At 37.8% G+C, this 20,134-nt stretch overlaps 1 protein-coding gene across 7 annotated transcripts; it reads left to right on the top strand.

Annotated features, from left to right (window-relative positions):
- Window positions 1-83: 83 nt before the first annotated feature.
- LOC115909327 (transmembrane protein 180-like) lies at window positions 84-17,532 on the top strand. 7 transcript variants are annotated; one of them, XM_030958555.1, is made up of 8 exons: window positions 84-101; window positions 3,417-3,591; window positions 4,391-4,434; window positions 5,364-6,054; window positions 8,958-9,112; window positions 10,562-10,645; window positions 11,670-11,813; window positions 16,422-16,554. In XM_030958555.1, exons 2-8 carry the CDS (start codon window positions 3,439-3,441, stop codon window positions 16,552-16,554), a joined length of 1,404 nt encoding a protein of 467 aa, XP_030814415.1. In that variant the 5' UTR covers window positions 84-101; window positions 3,417-3,438. The 7 variants fall into 7 exon arrangements, with proteins under 7 accessions (XP_030814415.1, XP_030814414.1, XP_030814418.1 ...); XM_030958554.1 differs by having other exon boundaries at window positions 91-101; window positions 3,413-3,591; XM_030958558.1 differs by having other exon boundaries at window positions 95-934; window positions 3,497-3,591; window positions 16,422-17,532.
- The last annotated feature ends 2,602 nt before the right edge of the window (window positions 17,533-20,134 follow it).

Raw genomic sequence — 20,134 nt, 5'->3', positions numbered from 1 at the left:
GGCGACTTTGTATTAAGCGACCAATGAGAGTGAAGAGAGGGCGGGCCCAGGACAGCCGCGCCCCGCCCCGCCCCGCGGTGCGCAGCCTCCCGTCACAAGAGGTGGGTCGGTGCCGCTGGAAGGGGCGGTGGTCGCCGGCGTTCAGGGGCGTTGATGGCGGGGTGCGGCTGCTGAGGAATGTCGGCTGCGGCTTGTGGCGGAGCAGAGCTGGCACAGGCCAGGGTGGGACAATGCGACTTGGTGTAGGGAATGCCGGGGCTCGTTGTTGCCCCGCGTTGGGAGCGCTGAGGGAAGAGCCTGTGAGGAGGGGCCCGGCCTGGCGTCCAGGTGCGGGCCGCCTCTCCGCCGGAGTGCGGGAGGGGAGGGCGGAACGGGGAGCTTGCAGTCCGCAAAGGGCTGGCTCCATCCCCGCACCTCGCTCGAGCGGCCGCCGCTCGCTGTCCCCTCTTTACCGCACAAAGCCGACGGAGCCGTGTTTCCTGTCCAGGGACCTGCTGAGAAAAACGAGCGTAACTTCCCCATTGTTAACAGACGAGCCCTTCCAAAGGTGCAGTCCCGCGAGCGCCCCGAGGCTGGCCGGAGCGCGGGCTCGGCGGAGCGGGCACCGGCCGGTGCCGCAGCCCGGCTGCCTCTGTGGGCACCCCCGAGCGCCTCCCCTCAGTGGTACCCCTCGGGACTAGCAGCGCGTTTATTCTGGTTTCCGTCTGAATGTGGTGCAGTCACGTCAGAAGGATGAGGAAGATTTTTGTGTCCAACCAGTCTGTCAGGGCTGTGAGCATTGCACAGCGGTTTGGGACCCAGAACAGCAGAGCAGGATGTCAGCTAGGGCGCCCCAGGCAACGTTTGCTATTATCTCTTGGAATCCACTTTTCTTCTTTAGACTCTTGCTCTAATTTCTTTTAGCAGTTGTCATCCTGCTGTGGGAGAAACACAGGTAATGTCACAGTGCATCTCACCGGCCTGAACAGCCTGTTCTTTCAGCCTTTGAGTATTAACACAGTTGTAACCACTAGAAATTTCTGAAAGCGATTTGCCTTCTGTGAGTCACAAAATGTTCACCAGTGCTTTAACCTGCTCAGTATAAAGGCTGACTATTAAGAAGAGGGAGGGGATGCTCGTGCATGATTTCATTGTAGTGCTATTAAAGGGAACATCTGGGGAAGGAAGTGTGGTACCTCAACTTCTAATTGAACCTATTTCATAAACAAGGTACATGACTAGATGTACCAATTAGGGTAGAGTTATGTCAGATCCTGCTTATTACCATTAGTCATGGTACTAGAGACCAGTTTGTGCATTGTTAGAAGATTTTTGTTGAAGAAATTTCAAATATCTTTCAGATTTTCTGAAGGGACCTTTTTTATTTGTGTCAGAAGGAATCAAGTCAAACAATTTAGAAATGACTGCTGGTAATGTTAGTGTGAAACACTTTTATTCCTGGCGCTTGTGGAATTGGAAGGAAAATAAAGTTTCCCAATTTTCCATTTTGAAGACCTGTGCAGGGTGCTCCAGGTGAAAATAGAGGTGAAATGTCTACCTTTCCAAAAGCCCTAATATCCACTATATAAATAATTTCATTAAGCATATTTGTGAAGGTTTGAAAGAGCAAATGTGACACTTGCCAATAACATACTAATTATAATGACTTTCATATGAATATCAAACTTATTTTTAAAAATAATAATTTCAATTGTACATATTTTCAATAACCTTTTCCTTCATTTAGGTTTCTCAGTAAGAGATTGTGAAACCAAACTTGCCACAAAAATGGAAAATTTTGTTCCCTGAAAATGGTATTGTCTTCACAGGTGTAGAAAAATAAGTTTGAAGAGCTACACCATGGTCATTCTCAAATATTTTTAAAAATCAGTCATATCCTCAGAAATAAATTTGCTTTAATGAAACAAATCCTAGGATTCCAGTTGTTCATCAGCTTGACTTTTTTCTTAGCTATAAAGTGAAGTCACCTACTCTTTGCAACATGTTTCATATCACAGCATCTTATATATGCAAAAGTGCATCCAGACATTATTTGCTCTTCAAGAGTTCATTTCCCATGGTGGGGGGATGGAAAAACTGCCTGTTCCATCTTCCCCAGTCCCTACCTGATGTGTGGCTTTTGTGTGGTGATTCGGAAGTTCCTCCCTTCCTGCACAGCAGCCTCTCTTCAGCCGCCTTGTGAACCACAGGAAGGCTGGAAGGAGCCTTGGCTTTCATTTCCTGTTTCTTCCATGGTTATTTTTATGAGGAGCTGCTTCTAGAGCTGCTGATCAAGCAGATATTCAAAGTAGGTGTTTTGATGGATATGTGCAAATTGCATTTACGGTAAAATAGTTGATATGCAGAGGAGCAAAGTGTGAACTATTGGCATAAAGCAGGTTGTAAAGCTCTGCATAGTAAGGCTGAAATTTCAACTTGAGGTATCAAAATTAATAGCAGACAGCTTCCTTTAACAGATGTAAAAATGAATAAAGCCTCAGTTAAAAAACAGATACCTGGGAGTAATTATGTATTGGGCTTATAGAATCAAGTATAATGATGTATGGTCAAGGGCTACTTTTAGGTAGCTGTTAAACAGCTTTGAAAGGTAGAGGTTCCCTGGAGCTGGCTCCTTTCATGGTATAGTTCACACCAAACATGCTAAGATAAGTGATGGAAAAGATCAGCATCTTAAAAATTTGTTGGCTGAATATCTGAATGGTAGATTAAAGAAATCTGTATTCTTGGGCTGAATCTCTGCTATGTGGGCATACATAAAATGGTGTGTGTGCTACTTGTAACATTTTATTTAGATGCACTCTTCCATACCATGAAAATGTTAATTTAAAGGTGTTTTGTTTTAATTGTTTTATGGTTTATTAATTGAAAATATTGCTTCCATGACTTCTTAACAATTAGTATTTTAAAATAGAAGGGCAAAACTTGGTATTTGTTTTGAAGGAAATATTCACCTACATGCATGCTGCATTTGAAATTCATAGCATTGGAATACATAAGGAGTTGAGTCACTTCATTCCAACACAGTCCATAATTTTAAGAATATATAAGTAGCAAGAAAGATCTGAAATGTATGCAATTACTTTGAACTCTACACCAAGATGAGTGTTTGCAGTAGCAAATTTTTAAGTGGAGTCTATACATCAGTTAGGAATTGTTTCTTTCAAATTTTTGTCTACTTTTTCCATTCACTTTTAAATACTGATTATACTTAGAAATGTCATCTAATAACTTGTTATTTTGGGCTCAGTTTCTTATCACTCATTGAAATGTGTTTCTGTTTTAACAAAAAAGGAAGAATGGGAACATTTTCCTCCAATAGTACATTTCTGCACTTCTGAAACAAGCAAATCCCCCATGTTATTTTAATTTGGAAAATCATTCTAATTGTTGTAATTCTCTTTTGTAACTTGAGGAAGAAGAGAGCTGTACTCTTGGAAGATGAAGATTCTTTGGGGAATTCATGCTAATGCACTGGCATATTCTATGACTACCTTAGGTGCTGGAATGATGAACAGCATTTTTAATTTCTACTACGTTAAGCTTTTCCTAAACCGATACAAAATTTCAGAAACAGGATTTCATGTAGCACAGGTACTGTACAATGGAATGTTTTGATTGCCATGTTGTGCTGTACGACAGTGTTATTGCAACAAAATGATCCTTTTAATGACAGATTAATTTGGGAATAATTGCAATTAATTAACAGTAAATTATCTTTGACTTTAGTTAATCCGTAAGCAATGGAGCTTACACATAAAGCACATCATTTACAGTCTGTAGAGTAAAAATCTCCAGACTTAATTGCTGAAAAGATTTTTACATTTGATAGCTTGAAGTAATTTTCTAAACTGATTTTGCACCTCAGCTCCATAGATAAGTTTGACATTAGTGCTTTCCTATGAACTGTTTAAGTACTTAAATACTGCATTTATCCTGCAAGTCATTATCCATGTGAGTAACTCACATTGTAAATGGTCTCCTGAAAGTAATGGGCCAGCTCATGTTTTGAATTAACTTACTGTGAGAATAATATCTGAGCTGTGCAGGATGAATGCCCAGATATAAAAGGTTTTGAAAAAGTGGAGTCTTAGAGACAGTTTATTTCACATGTAGTTGGTCACTTACCTACTTACTCAATCTTATTTTTTCAAAATTTCTATAAACCTATGAATACCCATAAGAATTTGTTTTAGAGTCTGTTTTGACTCTAAGTAGCTGTTACTAAGACCTGAATAGCTGTACTAAGACTCTAAGATCTGTTCTACTCTGAGTAGCTTTTCTATGTATTTATTTATTGTCTGAATAGAAGTTTCTTTTAAATAAATATGCTGTGTTTGCATAATCCCTGTAGAAGAATGACAGTAGTGACAAATTCCCTTGTTTGTGGCAGGTTGTGTTTATGATCTGGAACGCCATCAACGATCCCCTTTTTGGGTATGTGAAAAACGCCAATCACTTGTTTTTAACATTTTAAAAGTTTAATAGTAATAAAATGGCTATAAAAATAGTAATACAATTAGAGTAATAATAATTGGACAATTTGAATTAGGACAATATGAGACAGTAGATACAAAGAGTTACGGATGTCCGGATACCTTTTTCTGGGCAGCACAAGCCTGAAAAATGACGCATGTTAACAGAGGATTAACCCTTAAAAACAATAACCTGTTGCATGTTCATACATCTCATACATGATGCATAATTTCCATTCAAACACAAGATTCTGTCTGGTCATCGTCAGCTTCTTCCTCATGATCCTGATGGCATCATCATGGCTGAGCAAGGCGGGAAGAAGTTCGTTTCTCCTGATAATGGGGCAATAAATTCTCTTTCTTTGAAAGATTTAGGTGTCCTATGACTGCTATCTTGCTGCAAGTCCTTTCTTTTAGAAAGAAAGTATCCTACATAGCATAGTTTCTATTTTAACATTTTGTTGTAACCCAAAACTACATTTAACACACTACTTAAGAGAATATGTCGCTATAGGACACAAAACAACATGAGTGCACACACCACTGCTCTCAAGGTGAAGAAAAAGGGAAGTTTATTTTCTGACTCCAACATTTATAGCTTTCCAAAAGTGACAGTGGATTGGAGGGTGACAGTGCCACCTCTCCAATGACACTGGACAAACTAACAGTCCATCAAATTTCTCCTCCTCCATAAAAGAATGCAAAACATTAAGTTATTTACAGAAAGTGTGTGAGAAAGTTTGCTACAAGAATGTAAACATGAGAAGGCTTAGAAAATCTGAAAAAATCAGGGTGACAAGAATTAATACAGCATAACTTTCTAACACAACACATACAGTATTCACTTGAATATTTGCAAAAAGCCAATGATAAAATCCACATTTTTCCCAGGTACATTCAGGACAACTCCCGGCTGAAGTGCTGTGCACGGCGCCAGTTCTCCATCCTGTACGGCGCCCCCCTGTACGGCCTGGCCTTCCTGCTGCCCTGGTTCCCCTGGAGGCTCTATGGGGAGGGTGACTGGCTCTGCAGCCTGCACCTCATCGTGGCCCTGTGTGCCTTTGATGGGCTGCTGACCTTTGTGCTGCTGGCACAGTGCGCGCTCTTCACCGAGAGCTGCCCCCGGCACGACAGCAGGCTCCGGCTCATTGAGTACAACCAGGTGGCCACGCTGCTGGGCTCCACCAGCGTTCTCTTCTGTGGGCTCATCTCTGATAATATGGAAAACTTTGCTTATTTCCAGGTTTTTGTTGTTTTAATCGCAGCGCTAGCGACAGCTTGTATGTGTTGCACAGGTAAATACAGCACTAGTCAGTATGAGCAGAGGGAAATTCACACGGAGGATGCTCATCTGGAAAACGGTGATGGAACTTTCTCCTTGGCCTCAGTAGTTTCATTGACCAAACAGATCATGACAGAGAAGAACTTTCTGTGTTTTGTAACAATGAACTTCTTCCAAGTCTTCCACCAAGCCTTCTACAACAATTTTATGATGATCTTCGCGGATAATCTTATTCCTAAGGATGTCCTTTCTTCCTCAGTAAGAAGTATCATGTATGGAGCAGGTTTTATTTGTCCTCAGGTAGGTAGTCATACTTTATTTCTGAATATGAAAACCTGTTGTTTTAGTAGTTCACAGTATCCATTTAACACTTGTAAAAAATGCTGTATTTGGCATAAGGCATTTGCCAAAATGAGTACTAAATCTCACTCCCCAGTGCTCTAGAAGAAGAAAATATCTCAGTGCAGGCTGATCAAGTGTAAGGGGTAGAGAGAGCAGACCAGCAGACAGGCTGGTGGAACATGTGTTTAAAACAATGTGAGACATGAGTAGGCAAAGAATGAATGTTTTGTATCCTCCAGCACTTATAATACCTAAGCATAAAGGAATGAAAAACATGGCCAAGATCAAACGTTTCTAAAGCAAAATCTATAGAATTCTGAATTCCTTTTTGTTTTGTTTTGTTTTCCAATGCTGTGTATTACAAATGAAAGACTAAGTTCTTCTGGACGTTTCTGAAATAAGCTGCACAAAATACCAGAAAAAATTATAAAGTATGAAAAGTATTGTTAAAATATGTGGTATCTCAGTCATGGAAACCAAACAAAACTCTAAATAGCTGCTTTTGGAGAATAGTACATTCCCATTTATTTTGTTGATTGGTCTCTTGGTCAGCAGTATTTATGGGGAAGAGAGACATCCTTTTAAGAGCCCAGTCAGGGATGAGGAGAGGAATAATGAACTGAAAAGAGAAAGAGAACCCAAAAGAGTAATATGTGAAAACAAGCAGCAAAAGTATATCTCACAGAATTTGACCATACTTCTCAGCAGTAAATAAAAAATTCCTCTGTTCATTGCCTTCTAACTTCTTTCTCTAGATCTTTAAAAACTTTCTTTGTGTTTACCTGTTGGATGCTGAAAGTTAGGATACTCAAAATATGAGTATCCTGACATTCATCATAGGTGCTGATGGTGTTGAGAATTTTTTTAAAATCAGACTGTTCTATTCATTAAATTTTAATGGGTTTTGGTAAGTAATATGTATAAGAGGATAAATGAAAATGGAACTAGAATTCACAGCTCAATTTCAGTTCCCATTTGGGCTTTTGCATATAAAACATAGAGATCCTGCACATACTTTCTGTTCCATAACTATCTATAATTTCAACTTTTGTCCTCATCACAGCTTTGACAGTTTTGGGATTTTCCCCTGTACCTCAGCCAGTTAGGTAATGAACTTTGGAAACAAATCAGAAGCTACAGAAGTTAGGAAAGCTTAAATAATTTTACACTTAATATATAGCAATCACTTTTATTGATAAAATCAGTGTGACAGTGTGAAAAGAACAATCTTTCAGAAAATGCGTCCCTCTCTGCTCCCCAGAGACTCTTTGTCTAGAAGGTCGCTGAACCATGGAGGGTTTGCTGTGACCTTATTTTTCTCAGGTTTTGTCCCTTTGAGCTCAAGTTACAATAAGAGAATTCTCTGATGGCAATGTCCAGATCTTCACTTACTGGAAAAACACCCAACCCTTGTAAAATAAAGCTCCTTTTTATGAACTCTGCTTCAGTGGCTTCTGCTAGAATTCAGCTTCTGACTTAGGTTCCTTCTAGTAGTGGATGTGAGGAACTCAACCTGCCCACAAGGAAAATGTTGCTGCAACATAGACAAACAACTCTGAATTTGCATCATTGTTAGTATTTTCCTTACAAACACACAGTCTTAAAGACCTGCAAGTAATGAGGAATTTTCTAAGTCATAAGTACTTCCTGAGACAGGGTTATTTTGCAATTACAGGGAGACAGGAACATGGTGTTTACAACAGCAGGCATTACATGATCCCTTAGTATTTCTAGTGGAGGCACTTTTCAGCAAAATCCCTGAAAACAGCCAGGGGGAGGAGTATGTTTTAAATTTCTTATTCCAAGATATTTTTCTTATACCACCTTTCCAGATTTGTTTTACCTCCCTGATCAAGTAGAAATCTTGAGCTTTTTATACAATAGCATTTGCCATGCTAATCTTTGTCTGACCGTAGCATCCTGGTTTTATTTGTTATGTTAAAGCAGTTCAGTGTGGGAACAATTGTACAAGGAAAATTCTTTCCTGTTCTTCATCTGAGTATTACACAGTTCATCTCTGTAACACAGAAGAAAGGAGAAAATGTGGATCTTTATACAGTTTTTATGTTTGTGACAGACATGAGGACCATGTACATGAAGATGGTGACAAAGGCCCATATAATGAAAAGAACATAATTCATTACAGAATGTCCTATTGAAATTGAAAAGTGAGGAGCAACGTGGAACTTAAATTTTGTTCATACTATAATCAGCATTTAATATAATTTTCATGAATTAGCCAGTCACTAGATTCTCAGAATCTGCTCCTTGCCAAGATTGGCAAAATTAAAACTCAGCCATGCACAAGCACTGGCCTCTGGCTTTCTGTGCTTGCTAGTAAAACCTCTAACTTGCTTACTTAAAGCTGTTCTGGTGAACTTGCTTTACCAACTTAAAAATCATGCTTGATTTCTATAAATGTCAATCAAAATAGTAATATTAATAAAAAAAGCAATGACTGAAAATACATCTTTTCAGCAGTTACCTGGCAAGATGCTTGATTTACAGTTACCATGCTGCAAAGCTAATACTTAAGGGATATCAAAAGTAAAGATCATGAGCATTAAATAATAGTTAGGCATTGTGGGGAGCTGTTTTCCCTAGGAGCAGTTCTCAGTCTCTAGTTTTTCAGTGAAAGGAGACTGTACCTAGTAGAAGTGGCATGGTATGAGCCAGTAGAGAGTTGTCTTTGTTCAATTTCTATTTTTTATTTTGTTGAACTTCTTAGAAAGGGTCATTGTTTGCTTTTTCTTTTCTTTAAAGGGTATTAATTATGTCAGGTGTGTGTTTTATAGCTCTCCTAATGCTGAGACGCTGTACTGTACCTTTTCATCTTATATGTGTATATATTATCTTTTCAGTGCCTTGTTCTTCTTAGTCATGCTTGGTTGAAGAAGTTTGGTTATTACAGAATCATCTTATTTTCCTTTTACTATGAAGGAGTAGCTGCTGCTGTCATGTGTCTTCTAGGGCAAGAACACTATTATCTGCTGGCATTCTATGTCACAACAAACATGTAAGTAAATCCACTCCCCTGTTCATAGACAGCTGAAATACTTCTAACAGAGCAGACACTTGCTTTTATTTACCATGAAGATTCTGCCTCTGCTTTTATGGTTTTCATTCTGTTTCACTTACTAGAAAAGTTGAAACTCCAGTTACAGCTTTTTTTTTTTTCATTTTATTTTGTTTCAGCTTTTATTTTCTGCTTGAAATAAAAAAGCTTTAAAGGCAAACAGCAATTATGGTTTGCAGGCACATGCCTCCAGTCACTTTAACCTGAGATGCAAGGGAAGGAGAATCTCATGTTTTGCACAGACCTGGAAGAGCTCAGCAGAGGAACCAGTCTCTCTCCCCAGGGACTGTTTGCTAGGAATGCTCAGCCCTCACCCTGTGTTGCAGGAACCCTTGTGTGCTGCACTGCAGCAGATCTGGGTAACTCAGGTTAGGTACCCAGCACTGAGCCCATTCCCACTGTCCTCAGTGTAAGATGCCAAACTGGAGTCATTTCACATAAATACATAATGATACATGGAAAACTTTATGTCAAGATAAAGAACTGGTTGTATCAGAATACTGTTACAGCAGTTTGGTTTTATTTCTTCATGTTCTCTTTCATTGTTGTCTTCCTCCATGTTCTTTCCTGCCCTCTTTTTCTTCATCTTTCCCTCCCCACCCTGTTTTCTTTCTTATTTTCAGTATTGCAGTCGTGGGCTACTCTAACACTGAATTATGTGAACAATAAATTGAATTTCGTTATCTGCATGTTTTAAATGATGAAGATGTGTTTTGATTTCTCCAAGAAAAAATTCTGAGGTACCTAAAGACTGTATGTTTAAAGTGCTAGTTGTTCAAAGTACCTTGTTAGTAAAAGCTCATCATACCCAAAATTAAATGACACAGAAATTGTAATATCTTCATTTATTTTTTCATTTGGCTATTTGTTAACAATCAGCTTTGTATGTTTGTGTTTCTGTGTGTGTGTTGCATATCTATACATCTATATACACTGTAAATACAGATCTAGGAATGCATGTAAACTGTTCTTTCTATTCTAATTCTTCCATCTCGAAGTTTATCTTCCACATGGTCATGTCTTTTCCATGAGAGCAAATTTTCAGTTTCCCCTTTTTCTGAGGTGTTTCTTTTCTCCTGATCATTTTAAATGACATTTACTGATAATGTAAATTTATTGTATAAGTGTGTATGACCTTTTACACCAACGTCCAGCAAAAAAAACCGAAGAAAACCCCCCACTTTTAGGTTTGCATATTGATTTCTAATTCTCAGCTAAGAATAGATCTGGTAATGCTTTCAGATAAATCACCATGTTTTAAGGAACATCTCAGCTTTGTGTGTTTGCAGAATATCAGTGTTGGTGTGTTTGTGTTGCAATGTCAGTTAGAATTTCATTATAAAGTAAATTTAAGAACTATGAACATTAAAATATTTTGTTTTTCTTTAGGGTAATTGTGCAAGCTTCATTTAGCTTGTTCAATTTGCCTTTGGCAGATATTGTTGATGCAGATTTAATAAAGCACAAGAGGAGGTAAGTCAGTCATTACAGTTTTTTTAAACATGCTGTTTGCCTTGTTACTCTTTGTTAATAAATTATGTCAAAGTAAAGACAGTAAATTATCCAGGATCCTTGATACAGAAGTACTTCTTGTGAGAGCAGCTTAGCATAAGTGAGGATCAGAACTTGAGTAAAGTTTCCTGCAGTTCCTTCAGTAGGGTCATTTAAACAGATTATTAGGTCATTTCTCTTTTTTCTTATACTAGAATATAAGCCAAGTCCTTCCAATTTTTGTAGCTTTATTTTTGTTAGCCTCAATTGAATTGCTTTGTAACCAGGTACATCTATGATCATGTATGGAATTTTCTGAATGAAGCCTTTCCAAGATGGAAATGGTGTTAAGAAAGCTTTGCCTATGCCAGGTAAAATGCAGATTTCAAAGTCTAACTGGTTCCTTTATCTCCTGAAATAAAAGTGATAAAACCTGCTGCAGAATAGCATATTGCAACTCATTGATCTTTTGGATTTTTATCAAAGTACACATAACTTCCTGTTGGTTCAATCAGTTGTTAGGTAAGTGCAGATTCACTCCTGTTAAAGAACTTGCCCCTCAAATCTGTTGCTTTCATGAGGAAAAAATTACCTCATTTTCTGGCCTATGCATGCAAAATCTTCAGTTGTAATTAATTCTCCATGCATTGTTCAGTCTAATTTAACTTCAATAATTAATCAAAGTGCACAAAGTTGAATTTAAGTACGAGTCACTTCAGAATTAGGGCCAAGCTGTGTCTATGTATATATGTCTGTATATATATTTATATATATACTTGTACACACACCCTGTAGAGGTTTGTAACTCTTAATTTCCAAATAAATTTAAATTTCATTATGAGAGTAGATCTGTTTGCTATAATGTGTGAGCTAGATAAATCTAAGGATCATGACATTTAGCATTTGCACATTAACAAGATTTCAAGCTTTTTAAAATCACAATTGTAATTAATACACTAATAAGTTTGTGTTGTACATTAATTTGTTTTTTCCCCAAATATTTTAGATTACCACTTTCCTCTATGGTTTTTGGTACCAATGCTTTGTTTACCAAGCCTGCCCAATCTTTGGCTCCAATGGTTGTGGTTGCAATACTGAATCATTATGGATATTATAATCTGAATAATGTACCTGGTCGTCCTGATATAAGGTGAGTTCAAAAGAGATACTTTAAATCTTAGAAAATAACATTAAATACTCCTGTAATCTAAAAACAAAATTGATCAGCAATTACTTTGCATCAACTGCACTTCAAAAACCTGAACATTTTAAAAATACTTTTCCATTCTTTTTGTCTGTGTAGAAGCACAAATGTTTCTTAAAGAGTAAATCATTTATTAAACCATATACATGAGGATATCTACCTATTTTGAAAAGCAAAGGATACCTTTCATCCCCTGGCTTTTTGCAATAAATGAAGAAAATGTTTGAGATCATTTAATAGCTCTTATTAAGATACATGTTGTCCTGGCATCTGCATTTTGTTTACCTCATAAACCTACTTCCTTAAATATATAATATAAAATGTTAATCAGATTTTGATTTCCTTGCAGTCCCTGGAGACCTTAATACAGCATAAAGCTGTGGTTGCTGGTTAGTTGGACATGTGTGGGCTTTTATAAAAATAAATTAACAGGGAATAACCACACTGAAAGGGTCACAGGCTGTATTTATGACCATCAGGAGGAAGTGGCAACAGAAGGAATAACTGAAGTCAGGGCTAAATGGAAAATTCAGTCCTGATCAGGATTTACTTGAAGGAACAAAATGAATATCCTGAGAGCTACACAGCTCTCCTAAACCTTTAGTAAAAACTTAAAGGAACAGATAAACACAATTTTATATGAACTTCTGTGGAGATAGCTCCCGAGGGAGAGAAGTCTGGTTATGAGTCACCTAAGGTTAGGAGAACATTCCATATTTGAGGAATTTCCTAAAAAAAAATGTATGAGGACAAGCATGACATAAAAGAACAACAGGTGGTCTTCAGAAATGCATCCAGACAGAAGCAAAGGCAGCTTAAGTTTGAGCTGTGTGTGAGAGCAGCTTATTTTAATGCTTTCTGTAGATAGCCAGTGAGATGATGAGAAGAGGACATGAACCTCATTATAATGTCAAATAAGATGAGTGATTTTTGTAGAAGAGTGGTAGGTTGAACTGGATGTGGGTATGAGAGGGCTGAATATATTCATCTTGATGATTCAGAGAAATTCAGATTTGAAACATAAAAACTGCAGTTCTGATCCCTTTCAATCAGAGAAATGATCCCTTTGTGGATGGATTTTAAATCACAGTAGTCATAAATATTTTTTGCGTGGTAAATAGCCCCTGGACTATAGCAACAATAAATTTATCATATAGAGGTTGAAATACTTGGAATGCTCAATCTATAAATCCTGTGTTTTCACTTGAGTCATGCTGAAATTTTATTTATTTCACTAGGGCCAGGAACAGCATAAAACATACAAAGCTGAGATTAGTGAATCAGAGCACCTGAAATATAAATTTCTCTTGCCCATCCTTTCAAAAATAATTTCTTTAATATGAAGCAGTTTGCCTGTGTTGCCTGTATATTTGGTGTGTGAATGGGTTTTCCTTTGCTTGCAAATGGAGTACAGGGTTGATACACAATCCATGAAGACCAGAAAGCTCAAAGTTGTTTCTAGGGAGTCAGTTTGCCCTTGGCACTGTTCTCAGACCATTGACTTATATATATTAAAAACCTATTGGCTGGTCTCATATTTCAGCCATAGGCAGACAGTTAAAATACACTTGCCCCAGGACCAAGTTGTTTGAGGACAAACAAAAATTAAATACAAGAGATAGTTTAAAATACACCCAAACTGTTTTGGGGGAAAAAAGCTTTTTATACACGTCAATTATATAAAATGAAGTATTCTGACCCATGCCAATAAAATCTTAGCTCTGTCCTTCCTCCTTCTCCAAAGCTGGCAATATCTATTAAGTGCTTTGGAGAGCATTTGCTTTATTAGGTGTAGTGGCAGTGAATTGTGAAGATAGTACAGAGGACCCTTCTTCTGCATTAACAAAATGTTTGGGCCCTGAATAAGTATGTCTGAAGAGTTCCCAGCAATGTTGTTTACTGGGACAAGGCAGAATATGCAGTCTGTACACTATTTGCATCCTGAATTATTTTTAATAATTTATTTTACTAATAATGATTACTTTTTCTTGAACTGAGAGTTTGGGGATGACACAAAGCTGGGGCTGTGGCACAGGCACAGAGGATCACACTGCCACTGGGGGAATCCTGGCAGGCTGGAGAAACGGGCTGGAATTAAACAAAGTCCTGCAGCAGGGCAAAGGTGATCCTTCCCCTCTGCACACACACTGTGCCTCAGCCTTAGGAAGTGTGGGCACTGCACAGAAGTTAAGCACTTTGTCATGGAAAGTGGTTTTTAATATCTTTAAAATTTGAGCAATACTTTGCAGAATGGAATGTCCTGATTTTTCCATTCTTCCATCATCATATCAAAGCAGTACGTGCCCTGTATGGCTTGAGATGTTTTTGTTCTTGTTTGGTTTTTGGGTTTTGGGGGTTTTTGGGGTGGGGGGGGTGGTTTTTTGTTTTTTTTTTTTTACTTTGGCTTGATTTTTTTACTTTGCTATGGAAAAGATGCCTAGTTTAAAACCTCCCTCTTCTGGAGAGCCACTGCAACTACCACCAGCTTCTCTTGAGAGTGCTTTTCAATTTCATTCTTCAGAATAAAGTTATTTGGCAGCAATTCTTCATTATTTATTGAAGGCACTTTCAACTGTTAATGCTTTCATATTGAATTACTGAACTACCTGACATTCTGTTCAGAGTGATTTTAGGGCTGTTTAGGGAAACATTGTATGTTTTATTCCTGTGTGTGCAACAAAAATGGTAGATGTGGAAATTTCTGAAGTTACTTGTTCAGCTGTAATTGTGATAAAATCCAAGATCTGCTCTTGATTTATCCCAGTCCCTTAATGAAATATTTTCCCATTCCTTGTTTGGTGTATTATATTTTTTCATAATTCCTGCAATAACTTAAGGTTTTACAGTACAATAGGTAATATTACTTTCTTAAATCAGCATCGTTCCAGTGAAACCAAATCAGGCTTGCACAGTGTGAGTGATTTTGCAGATGTTCTTTGTGTAAAGGTGGAATAATGTTAGCATTGAAAACTGCAATCCTCTTTAGTGTTCAGAGCAGGCCAAATGCAAGCCCCAACATCCTGTTAACTGTGTCTGAGTCCTGTTCTCATCACTAGGTGGTTAAATCATGTGTCTGTGGGCTCCCTGCTGGCACTGCTCCTGCAGTCCCTGGGGGCAGCTGTGCCAGAGCTGTGCATGATGTGGGCTCCTTCTCCTGTAGGTGCACTGGAAATGCACTTGGATACGGGCCAGTAAACAACTCCAAATGGGAAATGATTGTCCCTGCCAATAAACATTGGCTATGGCCCAGTGGCCTGCTAGTGAACATTTCCAGCCACAAATGCAATTGCCCGAGTGATTGAGTGATTCACTTGTGAGCCTGTGGGCTTTTGTTTTCTCCTGTAGCATTAGCATGTACATGGTTTGAGATAAACTGTGCTCATTTCTGAGCCTGGGTCTGTACTAAGGACAGAATCTGGGCTTTGTTGGAGGCTGCAAACATTTTTTCTGTTAAACTGAGCGAGACATGTGTTGATTCTTTCATGATTCAGAGGAGCTCTTAGGTTTTATTTAAAAACCTGTTCAAGGTTTGGGGGATTTTTCACAGATTTTAGGTTTCTTGGACCATGTCCATAGTTGTTGTGTGAGTCTCTTATCTCATCCCTGAATGCTAAGGAAAAAATTAGAAAGGAACATAAACTGCCTCATGGAGAGAAAGTTCACTTAGGGGCTGTTTCTCAGCTTGAGTTGACTTTCCTGATATTTAAGTAATTAGAATCCCATAATTAACAGAATGCAAGTAGATAATGATTCCTACTAGATGAATGCCAAAATGCATGCTTTGAGCTGTCAGAAACCATGCTGCTCATAAAAGGGAACTCATTTAATTCCTGTATTTTCTTGCTTCATTCATATTTGCTGATGCTTTTATTTATTTTTCATTAGAGAAGATTTAAATGAGGAAAGGCTACGCATTCATTACAAAAAAAGAAAACTAGTGTTAATTTCACATTTATTCTTTCTATGGCTTATATTATCTTGTAATCATTTATTTTAAAACCAAATGAAATAAGGCTTGATATTTCAAATGGCCCTTGAAACCACACCTGAATTTTGTGCAATTATCATTATTTCTGTCTAGCATTCAGCATCTAAAACATCACACTATGTGGATAGTTAGAGCACAGATTTCAACTCAAATAAATTAATTTCATGTTAAAATGTTTGCTTCTATTTTCTACTTTTCTTTCTCTTCCAAATTTTTCAGTCCTATTAAAGCTTTTTGGATGCTCTGTTCTATAATTGGATGAAATTTGCTTAAATTGATTTCTATATTACATAATCAGGAAAGTAGTGAACAGGATTTCTTAGGTTGTATTAAAATTAACTCTTTCTATGCTAATTGTCTGAATTCCTCCCACCTAGAGAAAACAATATATAATACATATCTGTATGTAGAATTAGAAAATACACAAGATATTTCTATTTCTTTTACTTAGAATTGACAGTACAGTAGCATGTCTTTGTTTATAATGGGAATGATGTAAAAATAACTTGTTTAGTGACCATGGAAGTTAATCTTCATATTGAAAGCTGTGTTCTCATTTGTTCCAGCAGATCATTTTTAGATCTCCATGATGCCATGTTCTACCTGGTCTGTCTGGTTCCCCTCTGCATTGCAGTCCTACAGATCCTGACCTGGACTCCCTTTTCCATCCAGAACAGCCACCTGGCAGCTCCACAGTAAAAATGGAGCCAGTGGTCAGTGCTTCTCCTTCTTGTGCTGAACCACAAGAGAGTTCAGTAAGTTTTTCATGTGAGAGAGCAAAATTGCAAGATGAAACAGTTTGAGCTGTTTCATTCAGTCTCTACAGACTGTGACTCCCATTCAGCCTTAATGCTGAGCCTACACAAGTTTTTCCTAGTTCAGTTGCTTTCTCTTAATGGGTTTTATCCTTAATTACTTTATTTAAAGTAATTTCTGATATATAATGATTCCTCTTAACTCATTTGAAGGAAGGATGTGGCAGATCAGGGAAAGGGATCCCAGCCCAGCACCTAGAATTCCAGGGAACTGTATTTTCTGAAGCCTACTGGTGGATTAATTTTGCCATACTGATAAAATGGCAGATCTCTGAAGTTAATCTGGAACATCCCAGTGGACATCCCTCATGGATGGCAGGGAGATAAATTTTAGATGGTGTCTAGCTGGCCAGTATCAAGACAGATCTGACAGCAACCATGGGAAGAGCCAAGAGTGGTTAACTACCCTGTGAAAGTCTGTGTAAGGCTGAAGGAGAAAAGGATTCAGATGCTGTTCAGTGTTTCTCAGTATGGAAAGAAAAAGCTCAGTAAGTCCTCACTGGCTTTCAGAATCTCTGGTTGGTGGAAGGTCAGTGCAGTTTTCTGGCTTTAAATGGGAAAATAATTTTGAAGGTGTCCTATAGTTAGTGCTTCATACAAAATGTCATTGTGGCAAGGACAGCATTAGTCTGTGGATGTAGGGTTCAGCTCTTGGACAAATGGAGGCACACACAGTTACTAAACCAAGCTCTCCCTGTTCACTGGTGTTATGTTGGCTAACTCATTTGGTGGGTGACTATTTAAGTTATTCTGAATCACCAAGTTGAAGTTAGTTAATTTCTGATTAATTCTTATCAGTTAAGATTTTAAATGAATCCTGTGATTTTTATAAAATAAAGGGTTTTTGACCAAAATTTAGAAACATTGAGTCCTCTCTTCATTTCACACATTGTAATGATAAGACACATTAGCATGTTTACAGTACTCCCATTGAATCAATATTATTCTTCCTCCAGTATTTCCACGGTGTAATAGTGCAGTGATAAATACCTTTAGCATAATACAATCACTGCATTTTTGTATTTTGTTTTGCCTGGGCAAACAGTTTTAGTAGCACCTTTCTTAGGGAGTCCCACTTGAAAGTACAAGAGCATTGTGTGGATCCTAGTTTTAAAATGCTGAGCAAGCTGATTTTCAAGGCTCTACACTTACTGACAGGTAACTTGGAAGAGAAAGGAGTGTAAGAAATGGCTTTGCATTTTGGTGGACACCAGCATAATTTAATGAAGAAGTTTGAGATTTGAAATACCAGAGTTGAAAAAAAACATTCATTTGTGCCTCAGCTTCTACATTTGCAGAGCAGAAATAACATCATTTCCTTGCCTTTTTGAAGTGTGAAGTGCTTTCAAGGCGATGAATGAAAAAGAGGGAGATCATCATTAAATATTTAGAAATCCAAATGAATCCTTTGATAGAAATATGAAGAATTATGTTAAAATGTAAGAAGCCAGAACTGTGGTGAAGTTTGAAGTTGCCTTATCTGGTTTTTATCTGTCTTGTCAGGGACACTGTTGTCCATTTGCATTGTGCATGCTGACAGCATTATGTGCACATACAGCATCACTTGTGTAAATACTCTGTGGATGGGTAAATACAAATACCAGAGCAGATACAGCCTGGGTGTTTGGGGTTTGAATTTGAAAAGACTTCCTGCATTTTATGTATTTATTTCATGTCTGAAAGGCAGGAGTAGAAGTCGAAGGAATTTAAGTTAATATAATATAATCTTTGATTCATTATATGAAACAGTCTTCTCCCTGACAGTTCCTTTAAAATGGTAATAACATTAAATAGTCTCTTTTTTCTTTATTGTTTCTGTATTTCCTAAATTTCCCATGCTTATCCTAACCTTCATATATTTTAAAATATACAATAAAATAACATTATAGTACCACAAATAGGGTTTGTTAGGTGACCGTGTTAGTTATTTCTAATATTAAGTTATTAGAGAATAGTGTACAACTGGAAGAGTACCATGCTAACAACAGGAAATCCAATAAGTGGTTTTAAGAGTCAAAATTACATCAAGAATTCATTGAAATAACCAGAATTTTTTTTTCTGGAAAATGTCTGGTAAAGTTACCATTAATTTGCTGAAATAAGAAAAGGAGTAAGGAGTGATATGACTCAATGCACTGTTTGAATAGGCTCTACAATCTGCTGCATCTCTAGAATTCTTACAGGAAAAGTACATAATCAAAGATTTCTAAGCAAGACAGCCTGAAGATAGGAGACATTAACTGTAGAATAAACCAGTTTAGGAAAAAAATCTGAGAAATACAATTCAAATTATTTAATGTATAAAATATTAATAATTTTCCAAATTTATTATGCACTATTCTCCTGTTTGTCTGTCCTATTTCCCTTGCTATAAGGGCAGGAGTAATGTCTTTTAGAGTATCAGTAGTCAATCCCAAAGAGGACTAGAAGGATGCTTTAAATTTGGGTGGTGGTCTTCCTCTGGGAATAGAAGGTTGGCACTGTGCTGTGAGTGACATTGCTTATTCTCCATTTCTCTGGCACCCACTAAACTTTGTTATCTTCTGCTAAACCTACATGATTGGTTTTGGCTGTGAATCAAGTAAAGGATGATCAAAGGCAAAAGTTCAGTGTCTTACAACAGCTGGTTTCCCTGCTTTCTCTCCTTATTAGCCAGCAGTATCTGAGCTTGAACTCTCACTGCTGGAAAAATGTCTCAATTTAATCTGGATAATTTAAGAGTGTCTAAAATAGTCTCATAACTGATAAAGAGGCTATAAGTGTGTGTATAGTATAAAATATGAAATGCTGTGGTAAGCTCAGAGGAGGAGAAATGTGATGCTTGAATCCCATTCTTAGAATTTCTCTATAAATTCTGAGAATATGGAACTTAACACACTGAATGAATTTTATTTATTGAAAATCAATAAGCAGAAATGTCTGCTAGACTAAAAGGATGTTGTCCAATAGACACTAAAGAATGTTAGTCTAATATAGTGGTAATATAATATATGGTCAGTGATAGAGTGAAAATATTGAATAAATGACAGCAAAGCATATTTAATTTTAAGTGAGGAAAAATGATGTTTTGTGGAGCTTACATGCTCACTTCTGTTCTGGTCTTGTACAAAAAGACCTCCCCAGTCTCCTGCTGCCCTGAATTTGGAACTGCTCAGTAATTCATGAATGTTCTGTGTTGACATGGCTGGTAGGAATGTTTACATTTGGATCCAGCTCCACAGCGTAATGGGTGCTGTCAGGAAGACAAGCAGGAAGGGGAAGGAACACTTCAGATAAGGCACATCTCCACAAGTACTTCCAGGCACTTCCTGGCATAACTAAGCCAGCTTGTGGGGGGGAAAGGCTCAGTAGTACATGCAGGCAAAGAAATTCAGCTGGTTTGGTAAAGGAACATAAAACTGAGATTGGGGGGAAGTTGTCCTGAAGGTCTGGGGAGACCCCACAGCTGGGCTTCCTGGGTTACC

Source organism: Camarhynchus parvulus, chromosome 14, assembly GCF_901933205.1.
Source record: "Camarhynchus parvulus chromosome 14, STF_HiC, whole genome shotgun sequence".
Lineage (NCBI taxonomy): Eukaryota > Metazoa > Chordata > Aves > Passeriformes > Thraupidae > Camarhynchus > Camarhynchus parvulus.
The sequence above is the reverse complement of the archived record's forward strand: the minus strand, read 5'-3'. Positions and strand labels throughout refer to the sequence as shown.

Excerpts from the sequence above, each read along its gene's own strand:
- LOC115909327 (XM_030958556.1), top strand. The coding sequence starts at position 3,439 with ATGAAGATTCTTTGGGGAATTCATGCTAATGCACTGGCATATTCTATG. Across the intron at positions 4,435-5,363 it reads ATCAACGATCCCCTTTTTGG|GTACATTCAGGACAACTCCC; the intron begins GTATGTGAAAAA and ends CATTTTTCCCAG. Across the intron at positions 10,646-11,669 it reads TTAATAAAGCACAAGAGGAG|ATTACCACTTTCCTCTATGG; the intron begins GTAAGTCAGTCA and ends CAAATATTTTAG.